General features: G+C 35.9%; 1 protein-coding gene across 1 annotated transcript in view; it reads right to left on the reverse strand.

Moving 5' to 3' along the window:
- Positions 1 to 22,849, reverse strand: part of LOC140162575 (serine/threonine-protein kinase 4-like) — a 49,714-nt gene extending 26,865 nt beyond the window's left edge. Inside the window, 8 exon segments of the mRNA XM_072185834.1 lie at positions 2,658 to 2,789; positions 4,446 to 4,583; positions 11,622 to 11,789; positions 12,578 to 12,742; positions 14,323 to 14,385; positions 16,341 to 16,521; positions 17,256 to 17,333; positions 22,681 to 22,849. Coding sequence (XP_072041935.1) covers positions 2,658 to 2,789; positions 4,446 to 4,583; positions 11,622 to 11,789; positions 12,578 to 12,742; positions 14,323 to 14,385; positions 16,341 to 16,521; positions 17,256 to 17,333; positions 22,681 to 22,703 — 948 coding nt within the window. The 5' untranslated portion in view covers positions 22,704 to 22,849.
- Positions 22,850 to 23,641: the final 792 nt, after the last annotated feature.

Genomic DNA, 23,641 nt, shown 5'->3' on the forward strand with positions numbered 1-23,641 from the left:
CACACAGACAGACAAAACAAGACAGGAGAACAGGACATGGACAAATAATTGACAAAAAACTATCAATAACGGCAGGTTTTGGTATTTTGTGCTGGGGATTGGCAAAATGTGAAATATCAATGCACTGTTCACAAAATGTGAACCGAAATATGGGGATACTACAAACATGGGGTGCAACTATTGCTGATATACCACAATTTAAAGGGAAAAAAAAATCAATTTTTTGCTACTTGCAAAAAAGATTGGTATATTTTTGCGCCGACTACTTGCTGTATTTAACTCGGTATCCTATACTTCACTATAAAAACAAGCAAACAACACATAACAAAGTAAACTAAACAATAACAGCAAAAACCAATTAAAACTCAATAGCTCAGTTTGACATAGTCAATAATAAAAAAAAGCGCAGTGATTTATAGTGCGCTATGCACAGGCACAACGCCTAGGCGTTGGTCCACAAGCCTCAGCACACTCTACAGGTTGTCGCTGACCACTACGGCCCACATCATTCCATAAACCATTTAACAACAAATCAGGGACTTTGCTGCTACAAGAGCGCACACCCTAGACATTCCACAAATAACCATTGCAACCAGGATCAGCTCCCCGAGTTTCGTACGGGTTGCAACAAGACAATTAGCAGCAAGTTCCTTGTCCAGGGGAATTTCAAGCTAACTCAATTTTTCACGAGAGTTTACTGAGCATCGCCAGGGTTCGAACCCGCAACCTCTCGCACCATAGTCGAATGCCTTATCGATTGAGTTAACTTAACTGCTTGATACCAAGCCATGTGCATTTTGCTGGTTAAGGATAGGGTTATCAACAAACCACCACCAGTCTCCTTGCAACTCTTAAAATCAACAACTGTTTGTATACTAACAAACACCTCAGTCAAATAAGCTCCTGAAATAACCTGGCTATTATACTGCAGTCTTCACTGATACTTCACTGATACATTGGGCTAAACAACCAATTAAATCCACACTACCCCTGTCAAAGATTTTGAAAATACCTTCCACAGGGAATGTATGATATTCAATGGAGCTGTATAATTCCATTTGAAATTCATACTCCCACGTAAAGATATTTACAAAATCTTCCACAAGCGTACTGGCGTAGTGTGGATTTTAAATGGAATGCCCAATTATCAATCACTCCAGACTGCTTACTACATGCACAAACTTTCACTAAACATTGGGCAATTCCAGTTGAAATCCATACACCCCCTATGCAAGACAAGACCGTAACCTCCTGCACAGGGTGTATAGCTTTCAAATGGAGTCACTCATTCAGGTAACCCCATTTGAAATTCACACTCCTTATGTGGAAGCTTAAGGTCATGTCTCTCACAGGGGGTGTATGGACTTCAACTGGAAATAGCCCATTGGCAATTACTTCAGACACTAACAACACTGTCATAACAGTTCAAACTTCAAGTAATAAAGAACACCTCAGCCTGACAAATTTCTACCCAATTATATGCTACTTTCCTATGCTGAAGCCAAGTTCGGAAGACTTTAGAATGACTGCCGCCACTCCCAAGAGGTTGGGACTTGGGTCAAGGTTACATTTCAGGGTAAGGATTAGGGTTATGATTAACCGCATTTACAGCAAGAATTACAGTTGGGGATCGGGACCACTATTTTAAAGTTGCTCTGCAAGTCCCATCAAAATATTACAGCCAATTGCCTATATCATGCACTACTTTCTTGTGTAACTTCAGGGGTATGTTCAATTTGCTTGCCATACATGGAGCAGCATTAAAACATCACTTACCTCGCCCCTAGAGGGCTTCATAACAGGTTGCCATGGCGACAAAGCATGGCGTGGACTATTAGTTTGCTTTGAAGCCTTCATTTTTGTTTTATGTTAGAAGAAATAAGAAAGAAACAAGTACCAGATGAAATGCAGGTTCAAATATAGCATTGTTCCCATAGCAACAGGTGTGAAAATGAACTGTGAACAAAAATGACTCAAGTGTGTACTACGATAATTGTGTTCTAACTCTCTACTTTTAACCCCAAAGTGCATGAACATAGCATTGTATAATAATGGAATATATGCATGGGTGCAAATTAAACATTGCATACACAAATTGCTAACTTCCCCAAACACTATGTCCCTAATCATGAAGCTAGTGCATATCACATTGATGTGAAATGAAAAGCAGTACAAACAGAAGTCTTCTAAACAAAAACAAAAAGTAAGTGCAATATATCTACACATCTGCCCCCTCTGCTACCCCAATGGCATAGCCAGGGGTGCCAAGGGTTCAGACTGCAAGGGTCTGGTAATATTATAAAAAGTTCAATTGGGATGGCAAAAGAAAACAAAATCATGTTGACTTTGTAGTAATTGAACATGAGCAAGATAGAAATTTCAACAATTGCACCAGGATTGTACTGGGTGAACAAGAGTCTGATCCATCACTGGATACCCCTGCCACAGATCCAATGCTGAGGCTCACTACGCAAGGCAGTGGCATAGCCCCATTGGAAAATTCCAATGAAAATTGCCAAAAATGGCTGGTGCCACATCAATCAAGCTCGGTGCCCCAATTGCTATGATGCCCTTCTGAGATAAAGGTAACCAGGAAGTGTCGTTTTATCATGACTCCAAAGATGACAGAAGGAGGGGAGGGTGGTAGATAAGCTTACCGAACCATCTTCATTGTCGTCATTCTCTTCAGAGTTGAGTTGTCTTAGTCTCTCGTTCTCTCGGATGTCGTTGGCTTCGGCAATCATCTCTCGTAGTACACTTACTGGTTTGGCATTTTTAATGAACGGATGCTGTGGAATAAATGTACACCACGACAATACGTTAAATGGACACTCCCAAGACATGCCAAACACTCCAAATTGGTCTACCTAGCAGATTTGGTCAACACTCACAGCACCCTTATTAACCCTAACACTGAACCCTGCTTTTTGATATCGGAAGTCAAAGACGATACGAAAAAGTCAAGAAGAAGAATTTTTGACTTGGCACCCCCGGGATTAGAACCTTTGACCCCCCGCATGCCAACCAACTATCACGGACCGGTAGCTACACGGGTTATTGCTGCCCGGCCAGCAATTCCGTGAGCATATAACACTCAGGGTGATTGATATTCTAGATATTTTTAGGTTAAAATTTTAAAAATATTCCTAAAATCATGGAAAAAAAAGTCCTGGTATTTTTTCGGAACCCAAATGTATGTCGACGCCAAGATACGAAATATGTCGACATCAAAAAACGGTGCCGACACCGGCACTACTTGGAACCCCCAGGATTCAAACCTTTGACCCCCTGCATGCCAAACACACGATCACGGACCGGTAGCTACACAGGTTATTGCTGCCCGGCCAGCAATTCCGTAAGCATATAACACTCAGGGTGATTGCATCATCGCAGACCCTGGGATTCATGCATGCGCAGAATTTTTCATCATGGTATTTTGTGGTATTAACAGGTGTTAGGGTTAACTTTTGCCGCTCGAAAACACAACAGGTATTTGATTTGTGGTGTGTTGTTTGTGGCCCACCGGGTATGGGTGATTCTTTGATGAATTATTGTACATTTTTTCTCTCAAGAGGAGAGGTCTTCCATATTTACCGGGCATATTACTTCATAACTGTGCAAAATTCGAAGTAGCCCTGACCAAAGCCTGTCCTAGCTCCCAGGGCCTAGCTAGGCCTATTGTCCTACTCGTAAAGTGACATTGTCTTCAAGACTCCGCATTGAGTATATTGAGTGCCAAAATAGCACATCCTGGACTTGCAACCCAGACTGGAGCCTTGCCTTGCACCGAGATGAGCTCTGATTCAGTGAAACTTTTACGATCGACCTGGCAAAAACTGATTTATGATAACTTAGGTTGTCCATTGATAATCGATAATTAATATTGATGAGTGTTTGTGCGTCAACTTGGTACTTTTCCTCCCAGGTCAACCCATAACACTGTACTAAACACAGCAAAAAAAGAATTACCACACTCCTTTGAGTAGTCATAATTCTGAACACATTTGATTTAGAACACTGACATGTATAGTCGGATTTTGCTATAAAAAATGATATAAAACCAAGCCCAATTTTTGATAATTACCCCCATTGGCCAATTTCACTCTCAACTGGCCTGACAAATCCCACAGTGGCTAAACCTACTGATAGACAAATGTTATGCAATAACGTTATTATGGAACCTGTTAGCACACTTTCACCCTCTGTTGAGAACTCTATCAATATCAGCTGGGGATTAATTGGAGGAGCGGTTTTAGTTTTATTCCTTTTTCACAGGGAAACTGGACTATACATGAATGTATGGATAGATTTTTAACTGCAGTTTGAAACCGCCTGGGATGACTACATTCAGACATGCTGTAAATTGTACTTATGACAATTTCAGGCCTCTGATAATGTGCAATCACACTCGCACACCTCTGAAGACATGGCCTGACCATACCTACCTTTAAGAGGTCAGTAGCCGTAGCTCTCTCCTCTGGGTTTTTAACAAGGCACTTGGAAGTAAAATCTATAAACTCCTGGGACCACTTCTCAGGATCACGGAAAGTTGGTGGAGGTTTGGTCGGTATCATAAATATGGCCTGTAAACAAAAAGTTTTGTAGTAAGTGAGTGAGAGTAACAGCAATTACCGTAAAAACTTGATAGTTAGCATATGTGCTTACTATTGAGCAAACATGAAGAGCTCCATCCACAAAAGTGTAAAGGATGAGCAAATCATTGATACACATAGTTATGTACATAAAAGTAAACCTGCAAATGTCTCAACCCCATTAGCTTAGTTGGTAAAGCGCTGGACTTTGGTACAATTTCATGTTATCAAAAGCACTCGACAGTAAGCACGCACATATGCTAACTATCGAGTTTTTACAGTATCATTGCTTGAATCACATACTATCATATCGAACGAGTTTCAGAAAATATTGTGATTGAAATTCTTCAGAACAGATTTGTGTCAGTTATGTTGCATTGTAAATGTATGCAGTTTGTAGTTAACTAATGTTAAAAAAAGATGTTTTCCATCTTAAATATGGCATCAAAGTCATAGATCTCTATTTGAAACACATTTTTGCATATCTGCTCCTGATATTCGCTAGAGTACGGTGATCGCATTACAGATACAACATTATGTGAAATTCGCAGTGATATGACAGTATGTGAAATTCAGTTGTGGGTGATCTTGTCCTGATTTTGCAAATATGCAGATGCAACACTATGTAAAAATACTTCCGTGAGAATACAGCGATCAAATTGACAGTGTTATGTATCTACAACCTTGGCGAAAAATGTTGCCACACCTGAGCGTTAATTGGCCAACATCCTTCCCCGCTCCCCTATTGCAATGTTGATTTGGACAAAATCGTCATCATTTCTACATTACAGTCTCCCAACATTGCAAAATGGGGGGTGGGGAAGGGGCAAGTGTAATCTGAATGTGCATTTGCAACTATTATACAAAATAATACGGAACTATCACATATTTAGCTTCGATTGCGTGCTTTTAACACCAGAACGTGCTGGTGTGGCAATTTCCGCCAGAGTTGTCTCTAATAACATATAAAAAAATCATCTGAAATTACGTTTTTCGTTCATATCTTTAGAACGGAATGCCGGATTCACGTGCAATTTTCACAAAGTCTTAGCCTGTTTATGTACTCTGTACTAAATATAATTATTTTCATGTAATTTATACATGGCTTGGTCTATGTGTCCTTTTATTTATAAAGATGCCAAAATAATGCAAAATATGTGAAAAAAATCAATCGCCATTACATGCTGTCTACTGAAGATAGTACACGCAAAATTTTAAAACTATTTTAATGATGACGAAATAGCGTGAAGTTTAAGTATTAGACTTAATAATAATAATAATAGCAAGGATCAGAAGAGGAAAATTATAATCATAGAAAAGTCATCAGACGGATTCGAACCCCCGATCTCACTGATCTATAGATTTCAAGGCGGCGACTTAATCGCTGAGCCAAGAAGAAGTCGTTGAATTAAGTGAGCATTTCTAATGTATTAATGTTAATTTAAAATTATGCAATGCGTATATGTACACTCAAACAGGTGATTTAATTCTCATTCACCTACAATTTCAATTGTTATGCCGTTCTGGTTGGTTTAACCTAATACAGAGATGTTATAACCTCATAGTAGAATTAACATGTCATACAAATGCATTTAAGATCAGTAACCCATTGCACATATGGAGATGAGGTTGATGATTTAACGGTCGACACAAACAAATTAAAAGAAATTTAGATTATTTTCTTTATTTAAGATTTGTCCAACGTGGAGAAAGGTGGTGAATCAAAATTCCAAGTTTATTTTTATAACCCTAAATACATTGCCAACATATACAATCATTGTAAATCGATGAAATTATGTGTATCGGAGACGTTTCAGGTCAATTTGATACCATATGCATTGCATAATTTTAAACTAACATTAATATATTAAATATGGCTTGGAATTCATCCACTTCTCCGTGTCTTGGCGGTAAAGGCGCCGACTTCTAAACTACAGGCCACGGGTTCGAACCCCGCTGTTAGTTTTGTTAAAATTAATATTTTCTCTCTCTTAATCCTTCGTATTATTGTTGGCCTAATAGTTTTAACTTAAAAACTTCACGCTATTTCATCATCATTCAAAAATGATGACATTTTCGGTGTACTATATTCAGTAGACAGTGTGTAATGGCAAATGAGAAGGTTTTTTGACACATTTTGCATTATTTTGGCATCTTAAGAGCTCTTGAACATAATTTTTTAGAAGTGGCTCTATACCTGAAAAAATAGATTTTTCTGATATTTTGTGCAATGATGCATGTTAGGGTGTTGACTACTTGTGTGACTAAAAAAAATTCAAAAATCGGCTCGTTGCCATGGAAACGGCCAAAACCCAGATTCTGTCATTTTGGGCCAAATTGGCAGTGAAATTGGTTAAAAACATGTTATTTCAAGTGTTAAGCTGCAACTAAGCCATATAATGCTGGTACATTACATTAAGTTCTTGTAAAAGGACATCTATTCATCTGATGATCAGCATATTTAGAGGTCAATAAGTTATTCTTAAGGGTACGTGCAGAGCCCATCTGCCAGGTGTATTTTCACTTTTTCATAAAATGTCATTTTAGCACCTAAAATATCATCATGAAAATCAACAACCCGGTGTTTCCAGGATTTTGTCCATTCTAGTGTGGGTAGTACAAGCTAGGTACTTTACATTTTAGTAAAAATCAGCTTGGGCAAATGTTACTTCTAAATACAGTGTTGCCAGAAAAACCGGTATTTTTGCAAATTGACATTTTGTCAAATTACGCCTTTTTGTCACAATTTTGTGCATTTTGACAAATATTTTCCTTCAAGGTGAATCGAAACAACACTTTTTCGTCTTTGTAAATATCTAAATACTGAAAATTCAAAAGTAGTGTTGCCAGAGTTCTTGATAAAACACCCAATATTAGTATTTTACTGATAGTATGATTTGTTGTTGATGGTTTGATTGGGAAATGCTTATTTCTAATTTTCATACATCGAATGTACATAGTATAGATTGTTATATGAATGTTTAAACACCTGAGCACGAAGTAAGTGTTGCCAGAATTGTTGATAAAACACCCAAAATCATAATCCAGTCCTCTCACGCTAAAGTTGACAACGTCAAAATTTGGTTTACTATCATCAATAGCTTGTCCTAAAAAGCGTATTCAAATTTTAAAAACCCCACGGTTCTAGTATTATCTAGTACAACGTTATAGTCAGGGTAATTATGGGTATTAATTTTGTTCTTTGTTTTCTATTGAATTTTGAACTGGTCACTCAAACCTTACTGGACTGGATCAATAATAATCAAAAATATTGATATCAATTTCAGCAATAATTAAAAAATATATAAATATCGTTATCAATAATAAACAAAAATATTATCATCAATATCAAAAATATTAACATCAATAATATCAATAATAATCAAAAATATTAACATCAATATCAATAACTATCAAAAATATTAATATTAATATCAATATAATCAAAAATATTAATATCAAAAATAATCAAAAATATAAATATCAATTTCAATAATAATCAAGAATATTAATATCAATATCAATAATAATCAAAAATATTAATGTCAATATCAATAATAATCAAAACTATTAATATCGATATCAATATCAATAATAATCAAAAATATTAATATCAATATCAATAATAATCAAAACTATTAATATGAATAATAATCAAAAATATATATCAATATCAATAATAATCAAAAATATTAATATCAATAATAATCAAAAATATTGATATCAATTTCAGTAATAATTAAAAAATATATAAATATTAATATCAATATCAATTATAATCAAAAATAATGATACCAATTTCAGTAATAATTTAAAAAAATATATATATCGTTATCAATAATAAACGAAAATAATATCAATAATAATCAAAAATATTAACATCAATACAAATAATTATCAAAAATATTAATATTAATAAAAAATAAAAAAAATATAAATATCAATATCAATAATAATCAAGAATATTAATATCAATATCAATAATAATCAAAAATATTAATATCCATATCAATAATAATCAAAATATTAATATCTATATCAATAATAATGAGAAATATTAATATCAAAATCAATAATGATCAAATATATTAACATCAATATCAATCAAAAATCAAAAATATTAATATCGATATCAATAATCAAAAATATTAATATGAATATGAATAATAATCAAAATATTAATATCAATATCAATAATAATCAAAATAGTAATACTAATATCAATTTTAAAATATTAAGATTTTGATATTGTTGATATTGATATTAATATTTTTGATTATTATTGATATTAATATTTTGCTTATTATTGATATTAATATTAATATTTTGCTTATTATTGATATTGATATAAATATTTGTGATTGTTATTGATATTGATGTTAATATTTTTTATTATTATTGATATTGATAGTTTTGTTTATTAGTGTTATTGATATTGGTATTATTATTTTAAAATATTATTGATATATTGATGTGAATATTTTTGATTATTATTGATATTAACCCTAGAACTACGAAGTACCACCCCAAGATTTCTTATCTGTCATAAAAAATGCGCGCATTTACGCCCGACCTAAACTAATCATAGATACATCCTTTGCCCTCATTTTAGTGTAAAAATGTTTACCAGCACCTTACCTGGGGGTAGGACCGGCTGTCAAAGATGACCATAGAGGGGGTGTTGGTGAGGGCCACCAATGGTTTCTACAGTAAAATAAATTATTTTCATTTCGTGTAAAATTATTATAAAGCTATTGACTTTTTACTTGTTAGTTTGAGGAGAAAATTCGGTCAAATTGCATTTTTGTAGAATTTTAGCGAAAATCAATTTTGCCAATACTTTTGTAAATAGCTGAAATTTTCCAAATTTGCATGGGCGCCCTCACGTTATGACGTCACAGCGACATTATATGAGAGGTTTGTTTGTACTTATTGGTATCACTGGGGTAGAGGAGACCCATAGCTATACATTGATTCCAAATATAACGGTATATGACGTTTATAATTGATAATTAGGGGGTTGCAACCCCCCTTCGTAGTCCGTGTTACAAAATATGGCTCAGTAGTTCTAGGGTTAATGTTAATATTTTTGATGATTGTTGATAATGATGTTAATATATTTGATATTATTAATATTATTGATGATAGTAAACCAAATTGATGTTAATACTTTTGATTATTATTTATATCGATATTAATAGTTTTGATTAGTATTGATTATGATGTTAATAGGCCTACATTGATATTATTATTAATATTGATGATAGTAAAAAAAATTGATGTTGGATCATGGCACATATAAATATATGATTTTGGGTGTTTTATTAAGAATTCTGGCAACACTTACTTTGTGCTCAGGTGTTTAAACATTCATATAACAATCTATACTATGTACATTCGATGTATGAAAATTAGAAATAAGCATTTCCTAACCAAACCATCAACACAAAATCACTAAAATGCTAATATTGGGTGTTATATCAAGAATTCTGGCAAAACTAATTTTGAATTTTCAGTGTTTAGATATTTACAAAGACGAAAAAGTGTTGTTTGGATTCACCTTGAAGGAAAATATTTGTCACAATGCACAAAATTGTGACAAAAAGACGTAATTTGACAAAATGTCAATTTGCAAAAATACCGGTTTTTCTGGCAACACTGTATTTAGAAGTAACATTTGCCCAAGCTGATTTGTATTAAAATGTAAAGTACCTAGCTTGCACTACCCACACTAGAATGGACAACATCCTGGGAACACCGGGTTGTTGATTTTCATGATGATATTTTAGGTGCTAAAATGACATTTTATGAAAAAGTGAAAATACACCTGACAGATGGGCTCTGCACCCTTAAGAATAACTTATTGACCTCTAAATATGCTGATCATCAGATGAATAGATGTCCTTTCACAAGAATTTAATGTGATGTACCAGCAATATATGGCTTAGATACAGCGAACACTTAAAATAACATGTTTTTTCACTAATTTCACTGCCAATTTGGCCCAAAATGACAGAATCTGGGTTTTGGCCGTTTCCATGGCAACGAGCCGATTTTTGAATTTTTTTTAGTCACACAAGTAGGCAACACCCTAACATGCATCATTGCACAAAATATCAGAAAAATCTATTTTTTCAGGTATAGAGCCACTTCTAAAAAATTATGTTCAAGAGCTCTTAATAATTAATAATATACATAGGCCGGTCCGCGTGAAAATGATATGAAAAAAGTTATTAACGCTTAATTCTAACATGGATAAAACGGACAGTATCCACTAAAAACCTGTGTGTAGCAGCAACTTGATACGATTTTCCGTTACTGATATTTAACAGAAAATCATGCAGTTTAGAACCCTAATTACGAAATGTGTGTAATTTAGCATAAATGGTGATTTGAAGGACCACTCCCTAAATAAACCAAGTACTTTGTCAACAATTTTATTATGATTCAAAAGAATATTATCTACTCCCAAATCGTGTGCAATATGAAGATCATGCGACATTCCGTTTTTGAGTTATGAGACAAAAACGAAATTTAGATGAAATATTTTGCATTCGGCAGAGACAACCTTGGCGAAAAAGGTTGCCACACCTGAGCGTTAATTGGCCAACATCCTTCCCCGCTCCCCTATTGCAATGTTGATTTGGACAAAATCGTCATCATTTCTACATTACAGTCTCCCAACATTGCAAAATGGGGGGTGGGGTGGGGAAGGGGCGAGTGTAATCTGAATGTGCATTTGCAACTATTATACAAAATAATACGGAACTATCACATATTTAGCTTCGATTGCGTGCTTTTAACACCAGAACGTGCTGGTGTGGCAACGAATTTCCGCCAGAGTTGTAGTATGCTAGACCTTTGGTGTTTTCAGTAAATGATAGCCTATTGTATGTATAATGTAATAATTACAGTAACTCAATTTGAAATCTACACCCCCTGTGTGGGAGATTAAGGGTATGTCTTCCATAGAAGGTGAGTGAATTTCAAGTGGAACAGCCGCAATCGAGAGCTCCACTTGTTACTTACTCTCATTGGATGGATATCTGCATACGGCGGTTTCCCTTCTGCCATTTCTAAGGCTGTGATTCCTAATGACCACATATCTGCTTTGCAGTCGTATCCTATCTCTTGTATAACTTCTGGAGCCATCCAAAACGGGGTACCTATAACTGTGTTTCTTTTAGCCATTGTGTCCTGGAATAGGAAAGAAAAAAGACACATCACTATTCCCAGCATATGAAGAGTTCTGATACAAAAAGCGATATCCATTTTTCTTGATTTGAGATACTGTATATCCTCAAATAGTCTCCCCCGTGAGCGTTGCATTTTCCAAAATGGGGGGTTTATTACATGTCATTTTAGAATGATAATTCCTGATAAAATCATTAGGTAAGCTTAAAACTCACACTGAAATGACAAACTCTGTACTTAGGAATGGTGACTTCTGGTTCACATCCAGGTTTACGATCAGACTTTTGCCAAAATGATCGCGTGTGCAGCTTGGTAAGCTTACTACACAAGATAGGATGGAAATATCAGCATTTGAAAAAAAATGGTGGGTGGCTTTTAATTGACAGGTGGCGACTATACAACGATATACGGTATAGACAAAAATAACATGTCAAATATTAAGAACATAATAAATTTCAAAAGACTTAGATAGTAGGCCTGTCGTCCCTATTCATTATATTGGGTCCTTTTCTACGAATCTTTAGCAAGGAGTGTAACACAAATATAAGACGCAACAAGGAGTCAATTTGGGGACAACGAGCCCACTATCTAAGTTATGTATATGATCCTCTACTGAGTGACAATTCTACATCCTCTGTGGCTAGGATTCGTCTAACCTGAAGAAGTGATCATCAATCAATATTCTAATGATGCTTTTCGAACACAAAAAGCGAAACCGTCGACTAGTGAGTCAGTAAAATTTAGTTAGAAGAATCTTCGTATTTAATTTTTTGCTAGCTCCTTTTACTTACTGTTAGTTGTCCAGCGACGCCAAAGTCAGCTAACTTGGCGTGACCTTCATTGTTAAGTAGTATATTGCCGGCTTTAATGTCTCTGTGGATTTTACGCATAAAGTGTAGATATTCTAAGCCTTTGAGTGTTGAGTGAAGTATTGTGGCTATCTCATCTTCTGTTAGCTGTGATAAAGAATGAATGAAAATGTTTGTTAAAATAGGTCGGAGGGGAGCATGACCTTGCAGTGTTTGTACTCAAATTTTGAGACAAGTAAAGCTGACACACAGGGTTCTATAAAGGAGATCCCAAGATTTGGTATAAGGAATGTTGTTTCCACACCATGTGCATGGTTTTTCTTGGAAGGGAAATAATGCCCAGAACTTTTGTTTTGATACAATATTGGCCTTAACTCAAGAATCGCGACACCTATGGAAATATAAATGTGACTATCGGCTTCCTTTACTCATTTCCTATAAGATCAATAATCAATATATTAATATTAAGAAGGACACTGCAGTTTCTTACCAAATGTTGACAGCAGAAGGGCGATGATACCAATTCTCGCGTTTCACAATATGATGCGCCTCCAGCGGTCGCTGGGTCGAGGCCAACACACGCAGTGCATCATGGGAAAATGTCAACATCCAAAGCCCACGTGATATGAATACAATACAGGAACATACATCATTGTGGGTTTAATGATGTTACATGCGAATGCACACTAAAACAACAATTTACAATTATAGTATATAATATAGTTCCATTTTCTATCTATTGATCACATGGAATCCTTCGTGGAGCTGTTTTCAACATATTTATTATCACACTCGCATGAAAATTCAATAGCACCTAGAATGGCGATGTTGACTCTGGAGTCAAAAAATTGACTGCCAAGAGCAACCGCTGGCGGCGCATCATATTGTGAAACGCGAGAATTGTTGACAACACGAGGGCGCTATTACCAATTGTTGACAACAGAGGGTGATAAATAAAATGAGTATTAAATCTGTTCATATGGACTTACTATTTTTGATAGCAAAAGTATTGTGTCTCATCCAAGACGCATCATCTGACTGATCAGGCACTGAACTATTGACCTGTGACACAGTTGATGATATGATGCACAGAGGGTGATATTACTAATTGCTGACAACAGAGGCTAATGTTACTCATTGTTGACGACAGAAAGTGATGTTACCAGTGTTAACAACAGAGGGTGCTATTATCAATTGTTATCAAACAACAGAGGGCCATATTACTAATTTTTATAACAGCAGGCAATGTTACCAACTGTTGACAACAGAGAGTGCTATTACCAATTGTTGACAAAAGAGGGCGATGTTACTTAACAATTACTGACAACAGAGTGCAACCAACATACCAATTGCTTGGTTTTTTTGCAGTGCAAATCATTTTGTATCATGGTTGGTACTTGTGCTTGATGAATAGCAATAAAAACCCTACAAGTATGGTTTATCAGGGGTGTGAGTGACCACAGATAAAAAAAGTCTGAAATTTGGCAAGCTCCTATACTTTTGTACAGAGGAAGTGCAGAAAAAGAGATAAAAATCAAGATCAAAAAGTCTGAATTCAAATTTTAATCTGAACTCTCACACCACTGGTTTATGCAGCACTATGTGGAAATTCAGCACTATGCTATGCGGATATGACTGTTGCATTGATAAATCAATCAGCCACCAATCCATTCATTCGTCAATCAAACAAATCAAGCATTGGTTGGGTTTCTAGGCCTCATACTCACTGTTTTGTTCCTTCTTCTCATTATATCAGATACAGATCCAGCCCCACAGTACTCCATAACGATCTGAAAGACAAACAAACAACAGATTTTATTTAGAGTCCGAATTTCTCCGTTTTGTAAATGTTAAATTCTGTGTTGTTTTCTGTTTTCTAAAAATATCCATATAAACTGACCCACTCCAGGGAAATCATATTAAAAACACTTGAAACTAGAAACGTTGCGGTTTTCGACGCAAGGCGTCGAATGGGATGCCTCCACCATGGGGCAATTTAAATGTGTACGAATCCATTTATAGTAATTTGACCTCCAATGACCCCTGGGTGACTCCAAAATGACATGCCAAAAATTTGACTCTAAATGTTGACTGTACCTACCAAGTTTCAGGCCCATACGACCAATTTTATTAATTTGACCTTAGATGACCCCTGCTGACCCCAGATGACCCCAAAATGACCTTCCAAAAAATTGACTCTAAATGTTGACTGTACCCACCAAGTTTCATGCCCATAAGACAATATTTAGTAATTTGACCTTAGATGACCCCTGGGTGACCCTGGATGACCCCGAAATGACCTTCCAAAAATTTGCCTCTAAATGTTAACTGTACCCACCAAGTTTCATGCCCATACAACAGTTTTTAGTAATTTGACCTTAGCCAGAGTTTTTGACCATGACCCACCTATCCTGAAAATTTGAAGTCAATCCGCCCATCCATGCCCGAGATACAGCCTCCGGACGGACGGACGGAAGCTCGGACATTGCAAAAACAGTATGCCTCGCGGTGGACGCATAAAAACGTAACCATAGTATTTCTATACAGAAACACATAAATCCAAAATGGCCACTCACATGTGAAATCGCCGGCATAGCCAAAGAAAAATTTCATGAAACTGCATATATATGGCCCCTAAAGGCAAGTAATGATCAATTTGAAGTAAATTTCAGTGGAACATTTAATCGGTTTGTGCATTTTGTTGAATCTACATTGGAAATTAGATCCGAATAAGCTTAAATTTTGCTTTTTGTTGCAAAATGCAATTTTCCATTTTCTACTTCGACTTCCATGAAATTTCTCTGTTTTCCAGAAAACAGAGAACTTCTCCGTTTATTTATTATAATCCATTTGTCAAGATCATTTGGCTATTCCAGTTGAAATACACACTACCCCTGTGGAAGATTTTGGAAATATCTTCCACAGAGGGAGTACGTTTTTCAAAGGTAATTGATTGAACAGGGTTAATCATTTTGAAACCCATACTCCCTCTATAGTCAGGATAATTTCCCAGGATTTTGTATGTAGATTTTTAAAAATATCATCTTGCTTTGCCAAATGAAACATAGCTAAATCCCAATTCTTCAGTTAATACTAACTGACATTAAACTTCTGCACTTAATAAAGGGGGTAATTATTACTTCTTGGTGATATGTTTATTTTGTTATTTACAATTTATGTTACATTTTGCTAAAAAGGGCCCCAGACCAACCAAAATAACACCACTTGCCCAAGCCCCCGGCCCAGACCAACCAAAATAACACCACTTACCCATAAATCTATATTCTTAAAGGACCCCAGGCCAACAAAAAGCACACCACTTACTCATAAATCTGTGTTTTTAAAGACCCCATGCCAACAAAAGCACACCACTTATTCATAAATCTGTATTATTAAAGGGCCACAGGCCAACCAAAAGCACACCACTTACCTAAGCACCAGAAAATGTGCGATTTTTGAGAGCAAATTTTGCCCGGCAGTTCGTGATTTGCGCGATTTGTTCATAATATTCCCAAAATGTGCGTATTTCCCAAAAAAAAAAAAAGTTCAAAATTGCAGTTTTTAAATTTTTGAAATATTTTTGACTCAGAAATATTTCCCCCAGCATGTTGCATTGGTTAATTTTCTGCATGGATTGTATTGCAGATTGCCATGAAACTTTTTTTTTGGAAAATGAATACTTTAAAAATTGATATTTTGGATAAATCCCAAATCCCATCACAAATTCTCCCAGTGTTATACTTACCCATAAATCTGTATTCTTAAAGTAGCTGCCATAGTACTTGACCACATATACACTATCACATTGCTGCATAATAGAGATCTCTTTGATGATTTCTTGTAGATCTGTATCCACAGGAACCTGCTTGATAGCCAACACTTGGCCCGATTCTTTGTGCATAGATTTAAAAACGCTGCCATAGGAACTGTAGGAAATAGAAAGATTTATTTGTAAAAAGAAGTGAATTAAAAATATCCAGAAACCTCCAAACTATGCCTTTTTTATACTTTGTTGATATTGGCAATTTGTGTGAATACTGAACATTGCTTTATTACAGGCCTACATCGCGAGGTATTATTTCTGCACAGATCCCAGATTCTCAATTTTTTTAAATAATTCAAAAGTTGCTGAAAAAATGTTATTTACCACCGAGATAAGACAAATTTCACTCAAAAATATTCAAGTTTCCCATAATTATACACAGAATTTCTTTTCGAATCCCAAAATATCTTGACCCGGTTCTGCTTTTTACAAGATTGGATGTTGCATCAAATTTCTCTGAAATCCTGCCAAGTTCTGCATTCCAACATTGTACACATTTAGACACCTGGCTGCTCTTGCAGAGATGGGCTTTCTTGCTAAGGATTTAATACACTGGGTTTCAGAGAAGAACGGCAGTCTCTTGCTCAGATTGACACGAGCGCCTTGTTAATGAGCGACATACGCTGAGCTTTGTGTGTCCTTCAAGGGCACCGATCTGTGTCGACCAACGTTTGGATGCATAATCAGCTAATCAGATTTATCGGTCTGTTGCTATGATTGTCAGATGATTGATTCGGCCAATCAGAACCACACTTCCGTCTTTACGCTCTGCACGCTCTCAAAATGTAAACAACTGCCGTTTTTCTCTTACAAAAATTGTAATTAGTAACATCTTACCCTTCTCCAAGTTTCTCTAAAATATCAAAGACCTCTTCTGGCTGTCTAGTCAGACTCTCCTCACTCAACCTCTGCAGTCTAAAAATTAAAAATTAACAATATGAGAACTACCTGCCGATTGGCCAAAAACAAGTTTTTATTATCAATTGGACCAATCAGCAACATTGTTAGAATAATTTCACCACACAGAGAAATTGGGGTGAGTTATTTGCAAAGCTCCATTCTGATTGGTGATTAAAGTGAAGATATCATGTAAATTGACCAATCAGTGGCAATGTTAGATCGGCAGGTAGTGCTCAGGGGATTAAAGTGAAATGAAATTGAAGGATGTATAAATTCACATTTAGTCCTGATTCCTGCAAGACCTGCAGTAATGGAAATTCATCAGGGCTAGAAAATCATTCATGCTGCAAAATCCATTTAGATTCTTGCCAAAGAAGTTACCATAGAATCTGTTCATTCTCGCCATCACAACCATTTCAGAAACAAAGTAAAATATCCAAAAATTGGTAAGGGCAGTGAGCATGACTTGTTATTTATTTTACTTGACCTTAATTTGACTGTCCTCTTAATAAGAATTTCAAAAAGACTTGGTCAAGTCTAGCCATCTTTCAAAATTATTGATCAATTTCATTTCGCTAAAATATTCCAATATTCGGTCTCTTAATGATCTATGCATCCAATTTGTGTTTACAACTAAGAAGACAGGTAACACTAACAGAAAAAAATGTTGGATCACATAAGTTTGGAAGAAACTGCATCTTTGTAGAATATGCACATGAATATTGCATACAATGTACACCGGGGCATGTACATGTTTACAGTGCAGAACCATCAGGCAACCATCTGTGCAATATGACTTTGATGTTCATGTTCAATTTCAGACGACATCACCGAGCCAAGGGGGGGGGGCAACATTTCCAAACTGGCACTGAACCACTACTAAACTAAGTTACCGGTACTCTACTGGTACTGGGAATGGGGACAGTCATTAGGCTAATGAAAGTTGATCCCCAGTTTCCCGTTACATAGTTTTTCATGACTGGGTAGGTGACTGTTTCATTATTCATTATTCATTATTTTCAAACTTTAGTTATCGGTGCAAAGTTAATTACGGAATGCTATGTTTTGAGGCCCAAATAAAATAATAAAGTATAGTTAGTAATGACCATGCTTCACTTCAAAACAAATTTTAATTAAGCACATCTTCTTTGGAATCTTCAAATTAACCTAGTCCGAATAATCAGACCCAGAACAAAATATTAATTGCTGACATGAGCGTGTACTGGGTCTGAACTGTTTCCAGATGAAATCTTGATGGCAAATTGGACAATAGAAGCACATGGTTCTACGTGACAGCTTTTTAATCCCTATTCATGTTACGTGAATCACGCTATTGTGGACCATCCTTCTGATACTTGAGTGTTTGGACAAGCGGAACGGTCTTTTGTCTACCTCTCTGTTTGTAAACAAACCAGGAGGTCGAAATCGTCCTCCTCGCCGAATACGAAAGTCAGCGTAATAGTACGGCACTAAAATTAACCTATAGGTTGTGCAACATATGAAAGCACCAGAAGTCCATGATAGTCTTTGGAGAACCACTTTTCCATATAAATACACGGTGTCTGTGTGTTCTATTGCACACTACTTTTTACAAACCAAACTTACTCTCCACTAGCACATCTTTGGAAGCAATATTTATACGAAATTAGTTTGTCTACTTGCACAACCTGTAGGTTGCTGTTAAAAATCATCACAGGGTGCACGTGTTAATAATAAAACAACCATGCAAGAAATTGACAAATAAATCATTTTATTTATAAGTTTATTTTATTAAATACATAAATATTTGTAAGAAAAGCAGAATAAATTTGACTTCAAATTTTGTTTATTTTATTTATTTTGATGTTGTCTATATATAGCGCGCTACATAGTGCACGGTAGAAATGCTTTCATATTTGTTCATACGCTGGTTCCCGCGAGCTTGGCTGCCTCTCTTTGTGTTCGGTCTATCCATTTAGTGGTAGGAGAAACTTAGATGCAGGGAATTCCTAGTCTCCAGTAAATGCGCCCTAGGATATCGCCATTTTACCACGTAGTTTAACCCAGCGTTTGCAAAGACTATTCGGGCCTGTCAGGGTTGGCGTAAAAGTGCTTAAAATACGTTAATCGGACGTGAAAGATGACATTAAAACTATTCTTTTTTTCTTAAAAACTTGAAAAATGTGAAATAATGAAATAATGGAAAATAATGAAATATTTGATCGGCATTTTTTTCTGACCGGAGTCGGGTAACGGGAAACTGGGAGTCAACTTTCATTAGCCTTACTCAAGAACTCTAGCTTCGAATTTGCTCACCAAGACAAAATAGTGTTCACATTTCAGGCTAGATTCCTGGAAGCAAAACCAACAAAGTCCAAGTTTTAAAACAAGGCAAGCACAGCCGATCGCATCAAAATTAAAAATCTTGCAGGCCTAGAAATCCGTGGCAGTGCGGGCGAATCCATTTGGATTCTCGGAAGAGAATTTTGCGAGAATCCTTGATTCCCGCAAATCTACATTCTGCTCCCGCTGCACAATAATTGAAAAAAATACTGCCCTCATACAGTCCGATTTAGTCATCCAAGATGGTGACTCTGGCGAACAAAAGATCGGCCCGCAACCGATGGCTGTTTTTGCTTTTATAAGTAAAGTGCCCTATCAAATCAGTATTATTGTACAAATTATTAATGATTTAAGTAAATTATACCATAATTCGCCATTTTGGGGGTTTGGTTGCTTAAAAAATGAAGTATAAATAGTCAAACCGGGACGGCGGGAGTCAAACTTGGTACCGTACATTTTTTTATCTTTCTGTAAACTGCCAATGCACTGCGCGAATCCATATGGATTCGCCCGATTGATGTTTTTTTACGAGAATCGATTCACAGATTCGTGTCTGTCTTGTCCAAATTGCATTTTATTCAACTCAATTTTCGACTGTTCTGTTCAAAATACAATACTGGGCAGACTGGTACATATGCATGGACAATGGACATTTTGTAAAATTGTAGGACATCTTGTTAGTAGGCAACAAAAAGACATTGTTATTGTGTATTTAAATTTATTTCATGAGATGATGATTTGTGAGACTACTATTTTCTAACTGACTGACAACTCCCCATTCCCAAAATAATATGTGATTATGTGAATGTCTGATTATTTATTGCACCAATGTATTTTTCTTTCAATTCTCCTTCTTAATCTTATGACACCAAATGCGTGGGAGGGTTTGAAAACAAATTTGCACAAACTTGAAAGATGACTCGCTACAAATTACTGCCGGTACTCAGACTCAGTGTACAATGCATATTTACTGCCAGTGCGGTATTATACGCACACTTTCCTATTCGGCGAGGATGACAATTTTGACCACCTAATCTGTTTACAAACAGAGAGGTAGACAAAAGGCCTGTCCAAACTGTTCAGGTTGTCCAAACACTCAATCTTCAGGATGGTCCACAAATAGAGTGAGTCACACAGCATGAATTATGTAGTCACGATTATGCACTTTCAGTTTCTCACGCGTTTGAACGGGAATTGGATTGCATACTTTTTCGATGTCTAGTGAGCAAATTTCTTCAATATTTTGAGAAAATGATGTCAAATTTTCTATTCTATATTGTTTGGTAATAATGTCTTTTGCCAATAGTATGTTAAATTAAAGTTGTAATTTTGTGTTTTTGATGATGCAAAGATCGGATATTTTCGTTCGATTGAATTCTGAACCCTTCATAGGGTGCTGATTTCGACAGAACTTTGACGATAATTTTGCCTTTTGGACACTAAAATGCATTCGATCCTTAATTTTGTTTCAACCGAGTCTTAAATTAGCAAGCACAATAAGGTTGGTACCACTTTTATATACATTGATAAAATTTTTAAGATTTTTTTCCAAGTTTCTAACCGGCGCAAATCGTTAAGTGTGTATTTCCCATTGACATCCAAAATGGCGTAAGCCAGTCCTTAATATACATAGGTACGGCGTATATAGGACTGGCAAGCGAGTCTAGAATTATGAATAGGGGATTAAAAACCTGTGAAGTAGGACCATGTGCTTCTTTTACAATTTGCCATCAAGATTTCGAATGGAAACAGTTCAGACCCAGAACACGATCATATCAGAAATTAATATTTTGTTCTGGACTGATTATTCTGACTAATTTACTGCAATTTGCTAGTGCCGTACTATTATTACGCTGACTTTCCTATTCGGCGAGGATGACATTTTCTAGGTATGCCAGGTGAATTCATATTTGCCATCAAACTGCATCATTTTATATATCAAATTAAAGCCCTTTAGTAAAGAAAGCCAACACTGAAAACCTTTTTGTCATAGCACTTTCCGTAGCAAAGTTACATCTTGTCAAAGATTGACTTTCATCAAAAAAGATTCTGCTAGCAAAATTCCCAAAACAGCATTACGGGGTGTTTCTAGATCTTTTGTCTCATTATGATAGCAGCTTTTTTTTAATGGAACTGCTATCAAAATCCTCTAAAATTCCATGAGCGAGTGTCTTATCACCATAAAAAATCATATATTTGGGTCAAGTGAAGTATAGACAACATATTTATGAAGGTTTCCTTCTTAAAAGCTACTTTTTAATTTCAATGTAAATTTGTATTGCCGGTTTAGGCCATTTTGACTGACTAACAAATGTGTTAACTGAGGTTTCCCTGTGATACCTACATTTTCGACCTCCTCGTCTGTTTACAAACAGAGAGGTAGACAAAAGACCGTTCCGCTTGTCCAAACACACAAGTATCAGAAGGATGGTCCATGACAATACTAGCGTGATTCACGTGACACGTAACATGAATAGGGATTAAAAAGCTGTCAAGTAGAACCATGCGCTTCTTTTGTCCAATTTGCCATCAAGATTTCGAATGGAAACAGTTCAGACCCAGAACACGATCATGTCAGAAATTAATATTTTGTTCTGGGTCTGGGACTGATTATTCGGACTAATTTACTGCAATCTGCAAGAAGGAGGTAGACTGCGGAACTCAGTCCTCAATGATAGTCAGTCATTTATCTTTTGGTCGTTATATGACTATCATTTGAGGGACTGAGTTGTTATAATATCTTCCGAGGTGCAATTTCAGACAATAGCTGGGGATTAGTAGTGGGGCAGAGCCAGAGGTTATCTATTGAATCCTTTCATGACCACTGAAGCATAGTCAAGTCTGCCAAGGACACTCGGTACAAATTGAAAGACCATCACAAAAGAATGCATGCATGTCAGGTCATCGACACCAATTTGGTGTTTGTTATGACACAAATTTGGTGTCTGTTATGCACCTCGAAATATGTACCTTAAAGTCTGTATCTAAGAAGGAGGTAAGTTTTACTTTTAGTCCCCGGTCCCTAGCCAGAAGTACATACCTTTTCGAGGTCGGGCTCGACATTGTCGATTAATGACTGTGTAATAGACGGATTAGGATATTACATACGACATAATTCAGCATAAAAACGTGTCTACAATGCTTCAATTTGCTTGTAAACTTGTCTGAAATTTCCGGAAATATCTGAACAAAACACCTGATCGTCAGAAATTATTGACGAGTTTATGTGTATTTTAACGAAGTGTTGATTAAAATTTACCTAATTAAAGATAAGAGGAAAGTAAATGATATACACTTAAAACAGATTCTTTTCAAATATTGATGTTACATATAAACTTAAATAAATATAACATTTTTGTAATATTGCATACAAATATATGTGTGATAAATTTGTAACATAAATATATATTTTATCCTGCTAAATATAAAATAATTCCTAAACCGCACGGTAATATTGTGAACGTGTAATCTCAGTTATGGTTTTTATTCTATAATAGTACCAGACGGTCACTACTGTGAAATCAGATAGAATAAATGGAGTATTTACATTTTAGCATACATTTGCTAGTATCGAAATGGGCAATATATGAACAAGAATAGTTTTTTAAAAGGCAATCATCTCACTGAATGATCATCCATGCAGGGGGATGTCATTTTCTTCGGAAGTCATTTTTTTATGACCCCCACTATTGCAGGCTAAATTTTTTATGACCTCCGCAGTGAGTCGACATTTTGTATGACCCCCTTCCCCCTACACAGACTAAAGACAAAGTGTCGCAAAAAAGTATGAAGAAAGCGTAGGCCTACCGTACCCGAGTAGGCCTAGGAGCTCCTAGGCCTATTTACAATTTCGATTGAGGGAACATTCATAAATACTTTGATTGGGGGGCTGGAAAATTTTGATTTTGGTATGTCAAAACTTTTTGACCCCCCCCTCTGTAAACTTTTAGAGCCCCCTCTTTATGGACTGAAAACTTTATTGACCCACTCCCTTTTGTATA

This window comes from Amphiura filiformis, chromosome 10, assembly GCF_039555335.1.
Source record: "Amphiura filiformis chromosome 10, Afil_fr2py, whole genome shotgun sequence".
NCBI classification, from domain to species: Eukaryota; Metazoa; Echinodermata; class Ophiuroidea; order Amphilepidida; family Amphiuridae; genus Amphiura; species Amphiura filiformis.